Source organism: Lethenteron reissneri, chromosome 61, assembly GCF_015708825.2.
Source record: "Lethenteron reissneri isolate LAM-NWPU_2019-01 chromosome 61, ASM1570882v1, whole genome shotgun sequence".
Taxonomy (NCBI): Eukaryota; Metazoa; Chordata; class Hyperoartia; order Petromyzontiformes; family Petromyzontidae; genus Lethenteron; species Lethenteron reissneri.
Window position 1 is genome coordinate 5,453,354 of NC_083839.1, and position 20,217 is coordinate 5,473,570.

Below are 20,217 nucleotides of genomic sequence, written 5' to 3' on the forward strand. Positions count from 1 at the left end.
CGCGTTACTTGAACGCGCTTAAAACGCCAGGCGATTTTATACACGTGTGTAGAGCTATACACGTGCGTAGAGCTATACACGCGCGCACGAAAATACGTCTCCATTCATCTAACGCGTTACTTGAACGCGCTTAAAACGCCAGGCGATTTTATACACGTGTGTAGAGCTATACACGTGCGTAGAGCTATACACGCGCGCACGAAAATAAGTCTCCATTCATCTAACGCGTTACTTGAACGCGCTTAAAACGCCAGGCGATTGTATACACGTGTGTAGAGCTATGTAGCATTAAAAAAACGAACACAGCGGTCAGGATGGTTAAACTGCGTGTTCAGTTTAATTCGTCACCATCATCGCCATCACCATCATGAACTCGCTTACCCATTTCCATTGTTAAACAATTATAAAAACCCGCTTTCTCCCACGCCCGTGGTTTAGTCGAGTGACAAATCTCGCGTACAAAGAGGAAACCACGGTGTGGGCAAAACCCTGACCAAGCAGGCGAGCAGATTTGTACAGGTTTGAGTACAGTTGTGCAGGCGAGTACAAACGGGGCTAATCTTGCCGCACAGGTGAAACCCAAACAGGTAAGTCGAGTACGTACAAAGGTAATTCCCAGCGTAGAGACGTGAGAGAAGCACCGTGCACAGGTAGTGAGCTCATTGCAACACAGGCGAGTCTAATCGGGCAGGTAAACCCCAGTGCATAGGTGAGCTCGGTATAGCGGTAGCTCGATCCCCAGCCACAAATGTAAATCCGGTGCACAGGTAAATGAGTCAACACAGGTACGTACGTACGACAACAAAAAAACCCCATCCACCCACCACACCTGTCGGGCAGGTGAGTTATTTGCACACGGACAAGCGAGGCGTGCAGGTGAGTTCGTATAAAAGTGGGAACTGAATTCGCACATGGCGAGTTCATTTTCTGCAGGTGAATTCGATGCAAAGGTGAGATCCGTATAGAGTCGAAGAGAGCGTGAAGGTGAGAGCACTGCACAGGTGAGATCAACGCACAGGTGAACTTATATCCCCGGTTGAAGTCGGTTCGTCAGAAAATGTGAGAGCAATGAACAGGTGAAGTCATATCCCGGGTTGAACTCGGTTCATCAGTAACGTTACGAGCACCGGACAGGTAAAGTCTCTACACAGGGGAGTTCTGCGTTGGCATCAAAGCGTGCTGAAGAAGCGTCGTGCGGGCGGAGCTGGAACGTCGGACAACGGCCCGAGAAGTCGCCGGGACCCCGCGTAGCGACACCGCAACTTTGAAGAGTAACTCTAAATGCAGCGTAGAGGTGAGCAGCCAGTTAAGATGAATATTCTTAGGTTTTTTTCGGTAAAGTCACGTAGGTAAAATTTTTAAATGAATAAAAGTAAAATAAAACAAAATAAAAAATCACGACGTTTCGGAAGCAACACAAGCCTCCGTCTTCAGGTGGAACCGTCACAGCCACGACTTTTATTAATTTAATTTTTTTACCTACGTGACTTTACCGAAAAAAACCTAAGAATATGAATCCTTGCAGTCACGAAAGCTTCAAATCTAGAGTTAAGATGAAGCAGAGGCGAAACTGAAGCCGAATTGCACAGTACCCGTGGCGCAGGTGAATGGAGCTCAAAGGTACAAAAAGCCTGGGGCACGCGTGGCTTCAATTGGGCGCAGGTGAGCGTGGTGGCAACAACATCGTGAGCTCAGGGAGTGTGGCAATGGGTCAGGTGGGCCCCCCAATGTTGTGATTTGTCTCGCACGGCCGCACCCTCGAGGCTACTTTATCGCTTGCCATCATCCACATCGTCGTTACGCTCACGGTATCGAACATTGAACGCTGTCGGGGGGCGCTCCAACGCCCTGGTAAAATGCAGCCTTCGACAGCTCCGTGCTAGAAACAAAAAGTAAACCGCGTTTTCAATAACTGCTGTTCTTTGATACTGTTGCAAACAAATCTCATCATGGTGGTGGTCAAGGGGGGAGGGGGGGGGGGGGCAACTCGTAACTTTGACCACCAGGGGGGGGGGCAGGGGTGGGGGGGCAGGGGGGGGTGGGGGGCATGGGGGGGGGGCAAGGCACCCCCCTGTTCTGCCTCGCGTTCGTTACGCTATTCTGTCAATGCATTGCGCACGCAACACACTCGACATTCAAGTTTGTGACTGTACAGGCCACGCGCCCTCTCGTGGCTGTAGCCCTGCGCCCGTTGAGCGGAAACCACCGCGGGTTTTCGGAGCGCGACCGATCAACTCAACGTCTGCCGGGTTGCCCGACAGAGATGGGGACATTTCATTGGAGTCGAGAGACGGTAGGGGAGGGAGGCGGCGGATGAGATCCCAAGTGACTAGGTGGGAGAGTGGGTGGGTGGGTGGGTGAGAAGGTGAGTAAATATTGATTTGAAGCTTTCGTGACTGCAGGAATCCATGCGCTTTGGTTCTTTCGGTAAAGTCACGTGGGTAGAAAAATAATAGAGCACGACGTTTCGATCGCGATTGCTGCTGCGGGGTCCACTTTCTGCCCCGCCTCCCCCCCCCTTTGTCTTTCCTCCCCCTACTGCCGAGGCCTATTATATAACCTCGTGCCATGGCAGAGGTCGCCTACTTCAGCAGTTTGTTCTTGCTGTGGTTGTCCCACCTGATGACGATTGCTTGTGTTGCGACCGAAACGTCGTGATCTATTATTTTTCTACCTACGTGACTTTAGCGAAAGAACCAAAGAGTATGTGCGTAAATATGTGGGTGAATGAGAAGGTAAGTGAGTTAGTGGGTGAGTAGGTGAGTGAATAGATTAGTAGGTTTGCGAGTGAATGGCTGAATAGCTCGGTGAGTGGGTAAGTCGGTGAGCGAATAGGTAAGTGGATGAGTGAGCGAGTGCATGGTGAGTAGGTGAGTATTAGTGTGCCACTCAAAGCACGTAGAGGCAGAGGAGAGAATGAAGTGGCTGGAGAGGGTGGGGACTTTGAGCCCCTGTGACTGAGCAGAGTAGAAGGCGACTCAGGCAGTCAATGCTACGTTCCACAAGTCACACAGAGGAGCGAGCGATCAAACCGATACGCATATTGAGTGTCATCCTACTGCACGGGTGAACCCATATGACATATATATACACGCCTGTTATATACAAATACACAAACTTAGCAGTTGGGACACAGACTGACTTAGCCATACGCAAGAAGAGTTACAAACTTAGAGGAACGGGCCCGGTCCCACCCATGGGGGTGCGGGGGCTGGAGTGCGGGGGGGGGGGGGGCGGGGGGCTGGATCGGCCACTGAACGGCATGGAGGGGTTCGCGCCGCCTCGCTTGACAACGCCGTGCTGTTCCCGCAGCACACGGGGGGACTTTGCCGCGGTTGTCAAGAACTGAGTCCAGAGTCTACGGGTCTCTGCCCAGTCATTGTTGACTGCACAGTCATTGGTGACTGGGCTGAGACCACCGACTCGCTTCGCTTGAGAACCCGGTTTTTAGAATTGAAGGACAGCTGAGAAGCCAGGACCCCGGAACCCGGGGACTCGGTGGAAGTGGCTTCGTGTCGTGTTCCCGACATGGACATTGCGGAACCCCCTGCAGCCACCCGATCACCGCTTGTGACCTTCAAATTCAATAACAAAATACATAAGAGGGTTTTTTTTTTTGGGCTAGATCGCGTAAATAGAAATGTGTCGTTAAACCCGCCACCACGTGACGCAGCCAATTAGGAAGGTTTGTCACTTAAACAGAACACGCCAATTAATTACCAGTTCAGCACAACTGTGTTTGAGGGTAAACCAATCACGACATTTACAATTGGACGCGATTTCATCCTAAAAAAAAACCTCATGGATAAGATTGGTCGCGAAAGCCTACTACTATGACGTGTTTAAAACTAGCAAAAAAACAACTTTCACTCGACTACATGATGAACATCGATGGAAAGCAATTGGCTGACTGGACTGTGAAGTCACGTAGGTAAAAACGTAGGTAAAAACATTAAAAAGTAAAATAAAATAAAAATCAATCAAGTAAATGAGAGATTGCAGGAGCTACTGCTTGATACAGCTGTCGTGGCTGTGACGGTACCACCTGAAGACGGAAGCTTGTGTTGCCTCCGAAACGTCGTGATTTTTATTTTATTTCACTTTTTAACGTTTTTTACCTATGTGACTTTATCGAAAAAACCTAAGAATATGAATCCTTGCAGTCACGAAAGCTTCAAATCTAGAATTGTTTCTAACCATGCCGCCGCTTGTCTGAAGCCAGCAAATCGTCCTATACAGAACCCTCGTCTCGTCCACTAAATTAACCATCAGTCTATCTTTCTATATAGTGAATAATTTGTGTACGACTTGGGGAAAATGCTTATCGATTCAAAGAGCGACTCTACACATTAAAGGAGAGTAAACGTAAAAAAGTAACTGTTGACTTTTGTCAACTCGCCAAAAAAATAACCCCCGACTCAAATCACGTGTCTTGACCGACCCCATACACACAGCGTATTGCGTTTATATCCGTACTATGTATGTACATATATATACTATATATCATATATAAGTATATATACAGGGACTCCTGTAAGTGCAACTTTATTCCTGTCGATTCCAAACACGTCATATGGCGTGTGTCCACTAAACATGGAGAAATGGCTTTAAAAGTTGTATAATCTCCTCTAGATGTAATGCCACTGGTTCTTTGTGTTCTGCAGATGTAGATGCCACTGGTTCTTCGTGTTCTGCAGATGGAGATGCCACTGGATCTTCACGTTCTGCAGATGTAGATGCCACTGGTTCTTCGTTTTCTGTAGATGGAAATGCCACTGGTTCTTTGTTTTCTGTAGATGGAGATTCCACTGGTTCTTCGTGTTCTGCAGATGTAGATGCCACTGGTTCTTTATGTTCTGCAGATGTAGATGCCACTTGGTTCTTCGTGTTCTGCAGATGTAGATGCCACTGGGTTTTCACGTTCTGCAGATATACATGTCACAGGTTCTTCACGTTCTATAAATTTAGATGCCACTGGGTTTTCACGTTCTGCAGATGTAGATGTCACTGGGTTTTCACGTTCTGCAGATGTAGATGTCACTGGGTTTTCACGTTCTGCAGATGTAGATGTCACTGGGTGTTCACGTTCTGCAGATGTAGATGCCACTGGTTCTTTATGTTCTGCAGATGTAGATGCCACCTGGTTCTTCGTGTTCTGCAGATGTAGATGCCACTGGTTCTTCGTGTTCTGCAGATGTAGATGCGACTGGTTCTTCACGTTATGCAGATGTACATGTCACTGGTTCTTCACATTCTATATATTTAGATGCCACTGGTTCTTCGCGTTCTGCAGATGTAGATGCCACTGGTTCTTCACGTTCTGCAGATGTAGATGCCACTGGTTCTTCACGTTCTGCATATGTAGATACCACTGGTTCTTTATGTTCTGCAGATGTAGATGCCACTGGTTTTTTATGTTCTGCAGATGTAGATGCCACCTGGTTCTTCGTGTTCTGCAGATGTAGATGCGACTGGTTCTTCACGTTCTGCAGATGTACATGTCACTGGTTCTTCACATTCTATAGATGTAGATGCCACTGGTTCTTCGCGTTCTTTCGATGTAGATGCCACTGGTTCTTCACGTTCTGCAGATGTACATGTCACTGGTTCTTCACATTCTATAGATTTAGATGCCACTGGTTCTTCGCGTTCTTTCGATGTAGATGCCACTGGTTCTTCACGTTCTGCAGATGTACATGTCACTGGTTCTTCACGTTCTATAGATGTAGATGCCACTGGTTCTTCGCGTTCTGCAGATGTAGATGCCACTGGTTCTTCACGTTCTGCAGATGTAGATGCCACTGGTTCTTTATGTTCTGCAGATGTAGATGCCACTGGTTCTTTATGTTCTGCAGATGTAGATGCCACCTGGTTCTTCGTGTTCTGCAGATGTAGATGCCACTGGTTCTTCGCGTTCTTTCGATGTAGATGCCACTGGTTCTTCACGTTCTGCAGATGTACATGTCACTGGTTCTTCACATTCTATAGATTTAGATGCCACTGGTTCTTCGCGTTTTTTTGATGTAGATGCCACTGGTTCTTCGCGTTCTTTTGATGTAGATGCCACTGGTTCTTCACGTTCTGCAGATGTAGATGCCACTGGTTCTTCACGTTCTGCAGATGTAGATGCCACTGGTTTTTCACGTTCTGCAGATGTACATGTCACTGGTTATTCACATTCTAGAGATTTAGATGCCACTGGTTCTTCGCGTTCTTTCGATGTAGATGCCACCTGGTTCTTTATGTTCTGCAGATGTAGATGCCACCTGGTTCTTCGTGTTCTGCAGATGTAGATGCCACTGGTTCTTTATGTTCTGCAGATGTACGACTCGCGGTCCAAACGGGCAACTTGACATGCGGACCAGGTTTGTTCGTATCCGAGTTTGTAAGTCGAATGTTCGTAAGTAGAGGAGTCTCGGTCTGTATGTATATGTGCACAACAGCAGCCGCCATTTTCACACTCGGTGGCAGTGACGTCACCACGCTATTTGTGCCAGGCCAGGTGCACCTCGAAGGCTGTCACGAAGGTGTGGAAGGCGCTGCTGCTGTTGCCAGGAGCTCCACGGAACAGACCCAGATAAGTGCCATTAGTGGACTCCTGTGCCAGGCTAGGTGCAGGAGGAGGTCCCGGGACAGACCCAGGCAGGTGCCACATTGGTTGACCGACCTTAACTTGGCAGAGGCACCTCCTGTGCTGCCAAATGTGCCAACAATGACAACAGCCGCCATTGACCACTAAGTGGCGGTGATGTCACCACAGCGCTTGTGCCAGGCCGGGTGCACTTTGAGGCCACTTGAAGCGTCGAATGCTCGCTGGCAGGAGGTCACAGAACAGACTCGGGTGCCACGGGTTGACCGACTTAGACAACTGGCTAACAATATGTACATACACGCACACCTTTCTTGACGTTCGTCCAACGTGGAAGAGTAGGCCAAACACACCTAGATCCCAGAGGCTTGAATCTTTACCTTTCCAGGTATTGTACATACACACGACTTATGCAATGTACACAGTATTTATCTTAAATCTTTTTTATACAATTTGTTTAGGTAGTGACGTATATATATAACATATGTCTGAGACTATTGTGCTAAATAGAACTGGATTCACAATTGACTGCTTTGGGGCAGATCGCTTCAGTAACTCGCCCGACGATGCTGGTTGTAACTTCCAGCGAAGCGTCCGTGTCGACCCAATTGCTGTGCGTATGTTGAACTGAACTTCCTTCACACCGTACGTAGCCAACCACCCTCGCCAGAGGTGCGACACACATTGTGTGTGGATCACTCTCTCCCCGCACCTCCAATCGGCACGGTTGGTTACGTACGGTACGAAAGAAGTTGAACACGCACACACACAAAGTCGAGGGGTCCCTTAATCACTTTCCTCTGCCTACCACTTTTCCCTTTGCAAATCCAGATTGCAAAATTATTTCTGTTGAACTGCTTTTTCCGTGCCAGTTTGTCATTCTCCCGCACCTCCGATCAGCAAGGTTGGTTACGTACGGTGCGAAATGAGTTAAACACGCGCACACACGAAGGAGCGCAGACCACAGCGGGTTCACCGTGCGGCCCGTAACTGTGGCTTGTCTTGAGTGTATCTCGATGGGTCTCTGTGTCTCATTGGGTCTCTATGGGTTGATTTTATGGTCCATCGTTTGGGTCACATGACCACAGTCACACGGCCGTGGGCTCGTGTCTCTAACAATAAATTGGCAGTGTTTGTTTGACGTGGCAATGTTGCTACATCGGCCGTATCGGGTGGAAGAGGGTACTATTACACACGCAATTCTTTTTTTTTTTTACCGACACGATCCGACTCCAAAAAGTCAGCGGCGAATCGGCGGCTCGCTCCGTTCCACAACTAAACACGTGACCTTCACGTCGGCGGCACCACGGAGGAGCCTGGGTTGGACTCCCGACCTCGGAGTGCCAGTCTGCGTGGAGCGTGCACATTCTACACATTCTCTCTCCCCCCCCCCCCCCCCCCCCCCCCGTTCCCTGCCACGGGGCTTCCTCTGCGTTCTCTCGTTTCATCCCATGGCGACAACCCACACACGCACAAACAACGGAACAACGGATATCCACCAAATCATCACCACTTGCTAAATAATCACCGCAAACATCACTGCATTCGCATCGCACGGAGCAGCAACAGCAGCAGCATCGCCGCCACCCCCCCACCCCCGTACTGTGAACACATGGCAGGACCCCCCGCACCCCTGCAAAGGAGTCTTGTGGCTCCGTGAGGCTTTCCAGGCTAAACACGCTCACGCATAGCGGCTCCCAATGAGCAACTTCACACGCAGGACGTTGCGACGGAAAAGCCATCGTCCTTCCCTGGGTGGATAGGAGGAGTAGCACCACTTTGAGGGAAATCAACAGGGGTTGTCCTGTTGCTGCACTGGTCCCCGGCATAGTAACGTGGAATTTCCACCACTGGCTCTGCTGCTATTGGCCGTTGACGCGAGGTGGTGTGTTGTGTGTGCGTCCTGTGCAGTGTACGTGGGAGTGGTGGTGGAGCGGTGAGCGCACTGCGCGTGTCGTCCGTGTGTACCCTGTATGTCTGCCTGCACGTCACCCACATCAGTCCATCACTCCGCGTACGTTACCGGCGCGCGTGTCCACGTTGCACGGCGTGACCCCATAGTGTGCCACGTGCCGTCGCGCGTTGTCGTCACGTGCCACGAGTCGTCACGTGCCACCACGCGTGCGTCATGACGTCTCGTAACGTTAATCAACACGCGTGTCAACACGTGCCGTCACGCGTGCCCTCGTCACATGTTGTAGGCTACGTAGATGGGGTCGAGTTTGTCCGCGAAGAATCCGTCACGCAGGTGCAAGCGCTGCTTCTCCCCGCGCGAGTTGATGGGAATGACGCCCACGTCCACCACCACCACGACGCCAACCTGCACCACCCGGGGGGGGGAAAGACGCCGTCGTTACCGCGGTGGACGAGAGAGGGATGGGACGGGTGGAGGGATGGACAACACCACCACCAAAACAGGACAAAGATCCCCCGTGCGTCGCCTTAACAGACGGTAGGGGAAAGTCTACGTGTTAATAAGTATAACCAGTAAAAACAAAGTTTTTCACTATAAATCCTTTATATGCGTGGCGGCTAGAGTCCTCTCGTCCTCTGGCTTGAGATGGCTGCCACCTATGGGTCAGATGATTGTCTGCCAGTATTAAGCAATTGGTAATTAAATATAATATTTTTGTCCTAAAAAGTGTAAATTTTGGAAAAAAAATTTCACGAACATTAATTGTCACGCACAACGAGTCTGTGTGGAACATGTCAGCTCGATTGGATCACGGGAAGTGGGTTAAAAAACGACTGAAAGATTTGCACAGTCCTAAGCAAGCAAGCGAACTTAATATAAAGGATTTAAAAATATCTTTGCCTGTGGAGGACGCGGGGATCGATCCCGCGACCTTTGGCATAGGAAGCGAGGGCGCTACCAACTGCGGTACTCCGCCACGGCCTGTGGAGGTGTCATGCTCTGGGCTCCTACACTGTGACGTTCAGCCAAAGCCATGAATGAGTTGTATTTGAATAAATGTAAAATAAGAATTTTTGGCCTAAAAAGTGTAAAATTTTGGGAAAATTTTTTCACGAACATTAATTGTCACGCACAACGAGTCTGTGTGCAAAATGTCAGCTCGATTGGATCACGGGAAGTGGGTTAAAAAACGACCGAAAGATTTGCACGGTCGCAAGCAAGCAAGCGAACTTAATATAAAGGATTTTAAAAGGGGAAAGTGCTGTTAGTGGGTTGCCCCTATGAAGGCCGGCACGGCACTCCACGCCTTTGTCTCCCGAGTGGCGATGTTTACTACACACATACCAGGTACTCATTTGAGGCTGAGTCGATCTAGGGGAGGCTCTGCACCGATTGAGATAATGGTCAATGGTGTTGGCCGTGAGCGGGAGTCGAACTCGGGTCGCCGGGTTGTAGCGCTACACCACTGCTCCCCACAACCACCACCACTACAACCGTCACCCCGAAATCTCAACGTCACCACCACCACCATTCTCACCGACACCCCACCAGCATCGTCCTCACCATCATCACAACCACCACCATCATCATTGTCATACCACCATCAACTTCATCACCGCAATCACCAAACTCTTCATCGGCACGTTCCACCACCATCATGAAGACTTTGAAACAGACAGCTGGGGACAGTGTGAGCACCACCTAGTAATACGTGCAACGTTGGAACAACGTTCCACCAACGTTCCACGCATTCTGGGCACCCCAACCCCTAGCCCCCTACCCACTCGAGAGTGGGGGCTGTGACGAGGGCAACAATGTCACCCCCCCCCCCCACCAGCCCCCCCCCCCCACCCACCAGGAGGTGATGCTCCTCGAGGGCGGTGGCCGTGACGAGGGCGACGAGGTCGAGGGCCTCCTGCTCGGAGCCCTGCAGCTCGAGCACCACCACCAGCAGGTCGGTCCACTCGAACACCGCACTGGTGACACCACAACAATTACACAACAACAACTATTACACAACAACAACAATGACTACAGCCTCAGCACCACCACCAGCAGGTCGGTCCACTCGAACACCGCACTGGTGACACCACAACAATTACTCAACAACAACAACTATTACACAACAACAACAATGACTACAGCCTCGGCACCACCACCAGCAGGTCGGTCCACTCGAACACGGCGCTGATGACCACACACCCATTACTCGTCAACAACAACAACAACTATTACTCGTCAACAACAACAATTACTACTGCCTTAGCACCACCACGAGCCGACTACCCCGAGCCAGGCTGCCCCGCAGACTCGCGCTCCACGTGACGCTACGCCGCCCCCCTCACTTGCACGCCGAAAGTGTGCGTGCGTGTGTGTGCGCGTGTGCGTGTGTGTGTGCGCGTGTGTGTGCGTGCGTGTGTGCGTGTGTGTGTGTGTCTGTGCGCGTGTGTGTGTGCGTGTGTGTGTGTGCGCGTGCCCCCCGGGACCCCCCCCCCCCCCACCCACCACTCGGCGATGTTGCGGTGGGCGCGCAGGATGGACGACTCGATGTCGATGGGGTGGTAGCGCAGCCCCTTGAGCTCCATCGCCTCCTCCAGCGCGCCCACCACGTACAGCGCGTCGTGGCGCTCTGCACGCACACGCACACACACACGCACGCACACGCACGCACACGCACATACACACGCACACACGCACGCACACGCACGCACACACACGCACACGCACATACACACGCACACACACACGCACATGCACACGCACGCACACGCACATACACACGCACGCACACGCACATACGCACACACACACGCACACACGCACACGCACACACACACGCACGCACATACACGCACGCACATACACGCACGCGCACACGCACGCAACACAGAGAAAGATCTCCCCCGTGTAGCCTTAACAGACTCTTGAGACATCTGCTGTTAGCGAGCACCAAGGAAAGTCGGGATGGCCCCCACACACACAAACACACACAGACGTGAAAAAATACATCGTCCTGCAACACATTCTGGCACGTAAGACAGGCACGTACGTACACACGCATGCACATACACACGCGTGCACAGACGCACAAACACACGAACATACATGCATATGCACACTCGCACACAGACGCACGAACATACATACATACATATGCGCGCACACACACACACAGACACACAAAGATCCCCCGTATAGCCTTAACAGACTGTAGGGACAAGTGCTGTTAGTGAGCACCTATGAAGGCCGGAACGGTACACGAGGGGGTGGGTGGCCAGCACCACGCCCGACCGCCTTTGTCTCCCCAGTGGCGATGTTTACACACCGCACCAGGTACTCATTTCAGGCTGAGTCGACCTAGGGGAGGCCCAGGACCGGTTCAGATAATCGTCACTGGTGTTGGCCGTGAGCGGGAATCGAACCCGGGTCGCTAAGTTCATAGTGCAGCGCGCTAACCGCTACACTACCGCTCCCCCACTATGCATGCAGACACACACAGGAACACACACACACAGACGAGCACGCGCACCACCACTGGCGTCGGTGAGCTCCGTGCGCCGCAGGAAGCCCAGGTAGCCGGTGCGCGCCCACGCCGTGTGCGTGTCGCCGAAGCTGAGCCGTGCTCCAAAGTGCTCGGAGCAGCGAGCGTCGTCGCCGTGCACCGAGAAGTAGCCGCTGGCGCTGTGCGGGCTGCTCACCCAGATCTACGGAGACAAAGATCCCCCGCGTAGCCTCGACACACCGTTGGGGCAAGTGCTGTTAGCGGGTGGGTGGAGCCAGCAACCACGCCCGGCCGCCTTTGTCTCCCCGGTGGCGACGTTTACGCACCGCGCCAGGTCCTCGTTTGAGGCCGAGTCGACCTCCGCGAGGCCCACGGCAGGTTCAGGTAATCGTCTCCGGCCGCGGTTGACCGAGCGGGACTTGAACCCGGGTGGCTGGGTTTGTGGTGCAGTTATTCCGCGTTTCCTCGGTGCATAACCCTGTCTGTCTGTGTCTGCATGTCACCCCTTCTATCCATCACTCTGTGCGTCCACGCACGTGCATGTCTCCCCCCTCCCCCCCATGTCTGTCCGTACCGTGTCTCCCCCCTCTCCCCCGTGTCTGTCCGTGCGTGTCTCCCCCCCCCCCCACCCGTGTCTGTCCGCGTCACCTCCGCACCCATCCACGCTACCCGCCGGCGTGAGCCCCTCGTGCGTCACGTGCTGCCTGTGAAGGCTACAAGGGGGGGGGGGTCTTTGTTTTTGGGTGGGGGGGGGGTGTGGTTTGTTGGGGGCCCCACCTCCCCGAGGTGGGAGTCCCCGAGGGGACCCCGGTGCTCGGGGCTCACGATGATGACCCGCACGCCCGGCAGGATCTGAGGGGACACGGGGACACGGGGCGACGGGGAGATACAAGGACAGAGATACAAGGTGGGACAGACAAACATAGATGGGGACACGTGGGGGGACACGGGGAGACACGGGGAGATACGGGGACATGCAGGGACACAGGGAGATGAGTAGATACAAGGAGACACGGGGAGACGCATGGGGACATGTGAAGACACACGGGGACAAGAGGAGACAGAAAAGGGACATGGAGACAAGGGAAAGTGGGGAGGCAAAGATTGATTAGTTTTGGAAAACATCGTGAACAGTCAATAAAAAGAATGAGTCTATAGCTACCAGACCTGGACCAGTCACTGGCAGGGCTAGCCACGTGTAGACACTGACCTTGCCTGACTCCATCAGTGCGACACTGTGAGGAGCTCCCCTCTCCACAATCCGAACCCTGCACACACACACAAGACAAAGATCCCCCGTGTAGCCTTAACAGACTGTTGGGACAAGTGCTGTTAGCGAGCACCTATGAAAGCCGGCACGGCACACGAGGGGGGGGGGGAGGTGGCGAGCGCCACGCCCGGCCGCCTTTGTCTCCCCAGTGGCGATCTTTACACACCGCACCAGGTACTCGTTTGTGGCCGAGTCGAGCGGGAATCGAACGCTGTCTACCAGGTTCGTAGCTCGGCGTGCTAACCACTACACACGGGTACACGCGCACACACGGGTACACACACACACACACGTGTGTGTGTGTGTGGTTGTGCATACCGGTCGTGCCACAGCGCCCTCGTGTCCACGTACACCGTCGTGGGGTCGGGCCCTGCCGCACTCTGCTGAGAAACACGCGGCCAGCAGCACACCACTCGGCACCATGGCCAACATACCACTCAACATACCACTCAACACACCACTCAGCACACCACTCGGCATACCACTCGGCACACCACTCAGCACACCACTCAGCACACCACTCAGCACACCACTCAGCATACCACTCAGCATACCACTCGGCACCATGGCCAACATACCACTCAACATACCACTCAACACACCACTCAGCACACCACTCAGCATACCACTCGGCACACCACTCAGCATACCACTCAGCACACCACTCAGCACACCACTCAGCACACCACTCAGCATACCACTCGGCACCATGGCCAACGTACCGCTCAGCATACCACTCAGCATACCACTCAGCACACCACTCAGCACACCACTCGGCACACCACTCGGCACACTACTCGGCACACCACTTGGCACACCACTCGGCACACCACTCAGCACACCACTCGGCACCATGGCCAACGTACCGCTCAGCATACCACTCAGCACACCACTCAGCATACCGCTCAACGTACCACTCGGCACACCGCTCAGCACCATGATCAACATACCACTCGGCACACCGCTCGGCACACCGCTCGGCACACCGCTCGGCACACCGCTCGGCACACCGCTCGGCACCATGATCAACATACCACTCGGCACCATGATCAACATACCACTCGACACACCGCTCGGCACACCACTCGGCACCATGATCAACATACCACTCGGCACACCGCTCAGCACCACGATCAACACCACGGCCAGCACAATGCTCATCACACCGCTCAGCGCACAAGCCCACAATCCCCTACCAAATCACGCACATCACACACACAGAGATCCCCATAAAGCCTGAAATTCAACTAAACTATTGTTAATTTGACCAGGTAAGGCCCACAGAGCTATGTAGCTATTTTTCATAAGCGACCTGGCCACAAATGACAGCTCAACGAAGTGGCTTATCATGCGTGCTGATGTTGATTCTCAATGCGGAGGGAAAAACCCGAGGACCCGAAGCAAAATCCACGCGACTACAGGGAGAGAGACGCACAAACTCCAAATTTACAGCAGCAGGCGTCAGGGTCGGGATCGAACCCACGACCTCCTGTATACCAGGCAAGATAGTTAACATCTCCCAGCCACTGTGCTGTTAGCGAGCACCCATTAAGGCCGGTAAAGCACATGGGTGGTCAAGCACCACACCAGGCCGGCCTTTGCCACCCGAGGGATGGTTAACACACCACGCCAGTTACTCTGTTAGGGCTCAGTCGACCTAGAGGAGGCCCAGTGAGCGGCTCGGATTTTCGTCACCGATGTTGGCTGTGAGCGGGAATTGAACTCCGGCTGTGCGGGGTTCGTTTAAGATGCAATTGTAGTTTTATTTTCTCTACGCTCACACGCGGCGGCTGACCACCGCGTGCCACATTTGCCCTGGACGTTGAATAGACGTCCGGCAAGCCGGTGACCAGTTTCCCAACCGGTTGAACCCGCAGGCGGTGACGGCTAACGCACACAAGCCGCCTTGAACCGCACGGCACACGAGCAGGAGGGGTGGCGGACGAGGAGGAAGACGAGGAGGAGGAGGATTCCGACCTCTGACCTTTACCTGCTCTGACGTCTTCCCGAGCCTGTGAGGCTGGAGGTGGCGCGGTGGGTGGGAGGGGCCAGGGGGAGAGGGGGAGAGGGGGAGAGGAGGGCAGGAAGGCATATTAGGACGGGCCACCAGTCGGACGGGGGGCAGGGGGGGGGGGCAGGCGGTGCGGCCCGAGGTTGAGAAGGGACGCGGAGGAGCCGGCGTGAGGGTTTGATTCGGGGGCGAGTGCAGGGCGGGCGAGCAGAGAAGCAGAGGTTGGTGCAGGGCGGTGTGGAGATGTGCAAGTAGATGCAGGGACGTGCAGGGCATTGCATGGAGGTGGAGGAAGGTTCAAGGTAAGTGTACGGAGGTACACGGTGGTGTAGGGAGGTGTAGGGAGGTGCAGGGAGGTGCAGGGAGGTGCAGGGTGGTGCAGGGAGGTACACGGTGGTGTAGGGAGGTGTAGGGAGGTACACGGTGGTGTAGGGAGGTGTAGGGAGGTACACGGTGGTGTAGGGAGGTGTAGGGAGGTGCAGGTAGGTGCAGGGAGGTGCAGGGAGGTGCAGGGAGGTACACGGTGGTGTAGGGAGGTGTAGGGAGGTACACGGTGGTGTAGGGAGGTGTAGGGAGGTACACGGTGGTGTAGGGAGGTGCAGGGAGGTGCAGGGTGGTGTGGGGAGGTGCAGGGTGGCACACCTGCAGGCACACGGCGGGGCTGACGCGGCAGCCGAAGGCGGTGGTGACGGCGCGGGCGTGCAGGCCCAGGTGGCGGAACAGCTTGGAGAAGGAGAGCGTGAGGGTGGCGCGCGGACGCTCCTCCGCCACCACCACGCACGTGCGCACCCGCGACAGGTCCACGCCACGCGCCTGCACGCGGCACACCGCCGTGCACAGCACACCGCACGCAGCACACCGACACGCGCAGCACACCGCACGCAGCACACCGACACGCGCAGCACACCGCGCGCAGCACACCGCACACAGCACACCAGCACATCGACACACACAGAACACCGCACACACAGCACGCAGACACACACACCGCACGCACAGTCACATTCTTCTTCTTTCGTGTGGCGTTTGAGCAAAGCAGCAGCGGCAGCAGCGGCGGCGGGGCTACAACGCGTACATCTAATGTCATCAGCCAGGCCAGCCGAGTTGAGTAGCCCACTTGTGCCGCCAGGGTACGTGTACTCTCGATTGGGTTCGTCGCTTCTGAAACATAAGCTCACAGCTCGGTGGGCTTTTCCTTCACCAGTTGTGTACATGTCTGTTTTTACAGTGATCTGTTTACCGTTCTTCTACTTTGCACTTCTGTCGTGTTTGTATTGTTTGTTGTTGTAACGTTCCGACCCCCGTGCCCCTACTGGGACATCTGTCAAAAGAGAGCTTTATAGATCATCGGATTCCTCCTGCGTAACGAAATATTCCTGAGCGGTCGTGTAGCGCCGTACACTTCTCGTACACCTCCGACCACCTAACGCCCTGACCAGCCCCCCCCCCACCAGCCCCCCCCCCCACCAGCCCCCCCCCCCCCCCCACCAGCCCCCCCCCCCCCCCCCCCACCTTGAGTGCGTCGGTCTGGGTGCCGAGACCGCGTGTGCACAGCTCCATGGCGGAGTAGGAGCAGAAGGTGTCCCGCACGCGGTACTGGCTCACGGCCGACAGCCACAGGGACACGTTCAGCTCCAGCTCCGACGGCGGGATGAGGATCGACTGGTGGCCCGAGTACACGCTGCACACACACACGCATGTGTCTGTGAGCAAGCGTGCGTACGCAGTGCGCGTCCGTAGCGCGCGTACGTAATGCGCGCTCACGAGCATTACGTAAACAGGCACGTGTACGTAACGTGCTTGTTTGCGTACACGCATCTTTGTGTGTACATAAACACGCGCGCGCGCCCACGCGCATACATGGGACGTGCATGCGCACGCAAGACGAGCGAGCAAGTGAACGCACGAACGGACGGACTAACCACGTGGGCAAATAAGTGAACGCACGAGCGGGCGGGCAAGCGAACCGACGAACGAGTGGGTGAGCGAGTGTGTGTGCAAGCGACCCCAACCGGGACGCGCCGCCGCCACCGCCGCACACCTGCTGAGACACCAGAGCACGAAGCCCATGCCGCAGTAGGGGTCGAGGCAGAGGGCGACCTCGCGCGACGGGTACAGCTCGCACTGCAGCTTGATGGAGCGGCACAGCGCGCCCACCGCACCGTGCGGCATCTGCGGCGGCGAGGGGCACACACACGCACGCACGATGATGACGGCCGCTCATCCTGGGGGTTAGGGGCAGCGTGTGGCTGGTGAGCGCTGGACCCCCCCCCGCGCACCTTGACCCCGGCGAGCGTGCCGCTGGTGGAGACGCTGTAGTCGAGGTAGCAGAGAGCGTCGGGGTCGCAGGGCGAGTAGAGCTGCGTGGGCCTCCGCTTGGGCAGGTCGTCTGGGGCGCGGGAGAGACGCCAACACCGCGACTCGCCAACCACGCCCAACCACGCTCAACCACCACCAACACTCGCCCACCACGCTCAACCACGCTCAACCACGCTCAACCACCACCACTCGCCCACCACGCTCAAGCACGCTCGGCTGTGAGCTCGAGGGCAGTAGTGCAGCAGCACGGGTCGGTAGTGCAGAGTGGTAGTGCAAGGTGGTAGTGTGGTAGTGCAGTGTTGCATTGTGATAGTGTGATAGTCCTGTGTGGTAGTGCAGGGTGGTAGGGTGGTAGTGCAGGTGGTAGTTCAAGGTGGCAGTGTGGTAGTGCAGGGTGGTAGTGCAGTGGGGAGGCATTGCGGTGGCTGCAGTGCTGGGTGGTAGTGCGGCAGCTCTGCGTGGTGATGGTGGTGGTAGTGCAGGGTGGTAGTGTAGCAGTGCAGGGTGGTAGTGCGGCAGCTCTGCGTGGTGGTGGTGGTGGCGGTGGGACCTGTGTCGATGATGAGCGGCCAGGCTCTGGCGTCCAGCGCGGGCCCCGCGTCCTTGGAGCGCAGCAGCTTCACCACGGCCTGCGACGTGAGGATGCAGGCCGACTTGCTCACCTGAGCCGACGCCGGTCACGGGGTCACGGGGTCACGGGTCAGAGGAGGCACACAGCTCAGGAGGACAGAGGTCGAGGGGTCAGAGCGGTCTTCTGCACTCATTTTCAGAGGTGGGGGGGGGGGGGGGGCACTGTCGCCGACATGACGTCACCGGTGTGAAGAGGGCCACCACGCGCTTACAGCCCTTGCTGGGTTTCACAGCAGCAGCAAGACCATGATGATGATGGGGGTGTTGTGATGATGATGGGGGGGGGGGGGGTGTTGTGATGCTGATGGGGGTGTTGTGATGATGATGGGGGGGTGTTGTGATGATGATGGGAGTGTTGTGATGATGATGGGAGTGTTGTGATGATGATGGGGGGGGGGGGGGTGTTGTGATGATGATGGGGGGGTGTTGTGATGATGATGGGGGGGTGTTGTGATGATGATGGGGGAGTGTTGTGATGATGATGGGGGAGTGTTGTGATGATGATGGGGGGGGTGTTGTGATGATGATGGGGGAGTGTTGTGATGATGATGGGGGTGTTGTGATGATGATGGGGGTGTTGTGATGATGATGGGGGTGTTGTGATGCTGATGGGGGTGTTGTGATGATGATGGGGGGGTGTTGTGATGATGGGGGGGTGTTGTGATGATGATGGGGGGGTGTTGTGATGATGATGGGGGAGTGTTGTTATGATGATGGGGGAGTGTTGTTATGATGATGGGGGTGTTGTGATGATGATGGGGGTGTTGTGATGATGATGATGGGGGTGTTGTGATGATGATGATGGGGGTGTTGTGATGCTGATGGGGTGTTGTGATGATGATGGGAGTGTTGTGATGATGATGGGGGGGGGGGTGTTGTGATGATGATGGGGGGGGGTGTTGTGATGATGATGGGGGGGGGTGTTGTGATGCTGATGGGGGTGTTGTGATGATGATGGGGGGGGGTGTTGTGATGATGATGGTGGTGTTGTGATGATGATGGGGAGGGTGTTGTGATGATGATGGGGGGGGGTGTTGTGATGATGATGGGGGGGGGTGTTGTGATGCTGATGGGGGTGTTGTGATGATGATGGGGGGGGTGTTGTGATGATGATGGTGGTGTTGTGATGATGATGGGGGGGTGTTGTGATGATGATGGGGGGGGGGGGGTGTTGTGATGCTGATGGGGGTGTTGTGATGATGATGGGGGAGTGTTGTGATGATGATGGGGGAGTGTTGTGATGATGATGGGGGGGGGGTGTTGTGATGATGATGGGGGGGTGTTGTGATGATGATGGGGGGGTGTTGTGATGATGATGGGGGAGTGTTGTGATGATGATGGGGGGGGGTGTTGTGATGATGGTGGGGGAGTGTTGTTATGATGATGGGGGAGTGTTGTTATGATGATGGGGGAGTGTTGTTATGATGATGGGGGAGTGTTGTTATGATGATGGGGGTGTTGTTATGATGATGGGGGGTGTTGTGATGATGATGGGGGTGTTGTGATGATGATGGGGGTGTTGTGATGATGATGGGGGTGTTGTGATGATGATGGGGGTGTTGTGATGATGATGGGGGTGTTGTGATGATGATGGGGGGGTGTTGTGATGATGATGGGAGTGTTGTGATGATGATGGGGGGGGGGGTGTTGTGATGATGATGGGGGGGGGGGTGTTGTGATGATGATGGGGGGGGGGTGTTGTGATGATGATGGGGGGGGGGTGTTGTGATGCTGATGGGGTGTTGTGATGATGATGGGGGGGTGTTGTGATGATGATGGGGGGGTGTTGTGATGATGATGGGGGGGGGGGTGTTGTGATGCTGATGGGGGTGTTGTGATGATGATGGGGGGGTGTTGTGATGATGATGGGAGTGTTGTGATGATGATGGGAGTGTTGTGATGATGATGGGGGGGGGGGGGTGTTGTGATGATGATGGGGGGGTGTTGTGATGATGATGGGGGGGTGTTGTGATGATGATGG

General features: G+C 54.7%; 1 protein-coding gene across 1 annotated transcript in view; it reads right to left on the bottom strand.

The window, feature by feature from the left end:
• Nucleotides 1-309: 309 nt before the first annotated feature.
• LOC133358264 (disco-interacting protein 2 homolog C-like) overlaps nucleotides 310-20,217 on the bottom strand; it is a 55,487-nt gene continuing 35,579 nt past the window's right edge. The window contains exons 25-37 of the mRNA XM_061576503.1: nucleotides 18,157-18,268; nucleotides 17,567-17,676; nucleotides 17,329-17,459; nucleotides 16,800-16,968; nucleotides 15,930-16,100; nucleotides 15,267-15,296; nucleotides 13,595-13,659; nucleotides 13,217-13,274; nucleotides 12,784-12,858; nucleotides 12,034-12,208; nucleotides 11,010-11,133; nucleotides 10,360-10,480; nucleotides 310-8,909 (exon numbers count right to left, since the gene is read on the bottom strand). Coding sequence (XP_061432487.1) covers nucleotides 8,778-8,909; nucleotides 10,360-10,480; nucleotides 11,010-11,133; nucleotides 12,034-12,208; nucleotides 12,784-12,858; nucleotides 13,217-13,274; nucleotides 13,595-13,659; nucleotides 15,267-15,296; nucleotides 15,930-16,100; nucleotides 16,800-16,968; nucleotides 17,329-17,459; nucleotides 17,567-17,676; nucleotides 18,157-18,268 — 1,473 coding nt within the window. The 3' untranslated portion in view covers nucleotides 310-8,777. The remainder of the gene's footprint in view (nucleotides 8,910-10,359; nucleotides 10,481-11,009; nucleotides 11,134-12,033; nucleotides 12,209-12,783; nucleotides 12,859-13,216; nucleotides 13,275-13,594; nucleotides 13,660-15,266; nucleotides 15,297-15,929; nucleotides 16,101-16,799; nucleotides 16,969-17,328; nucleotides 17,460-17,566; nucleotides 17,677-18,156; nucleotides 18,269-20,217) is intronic.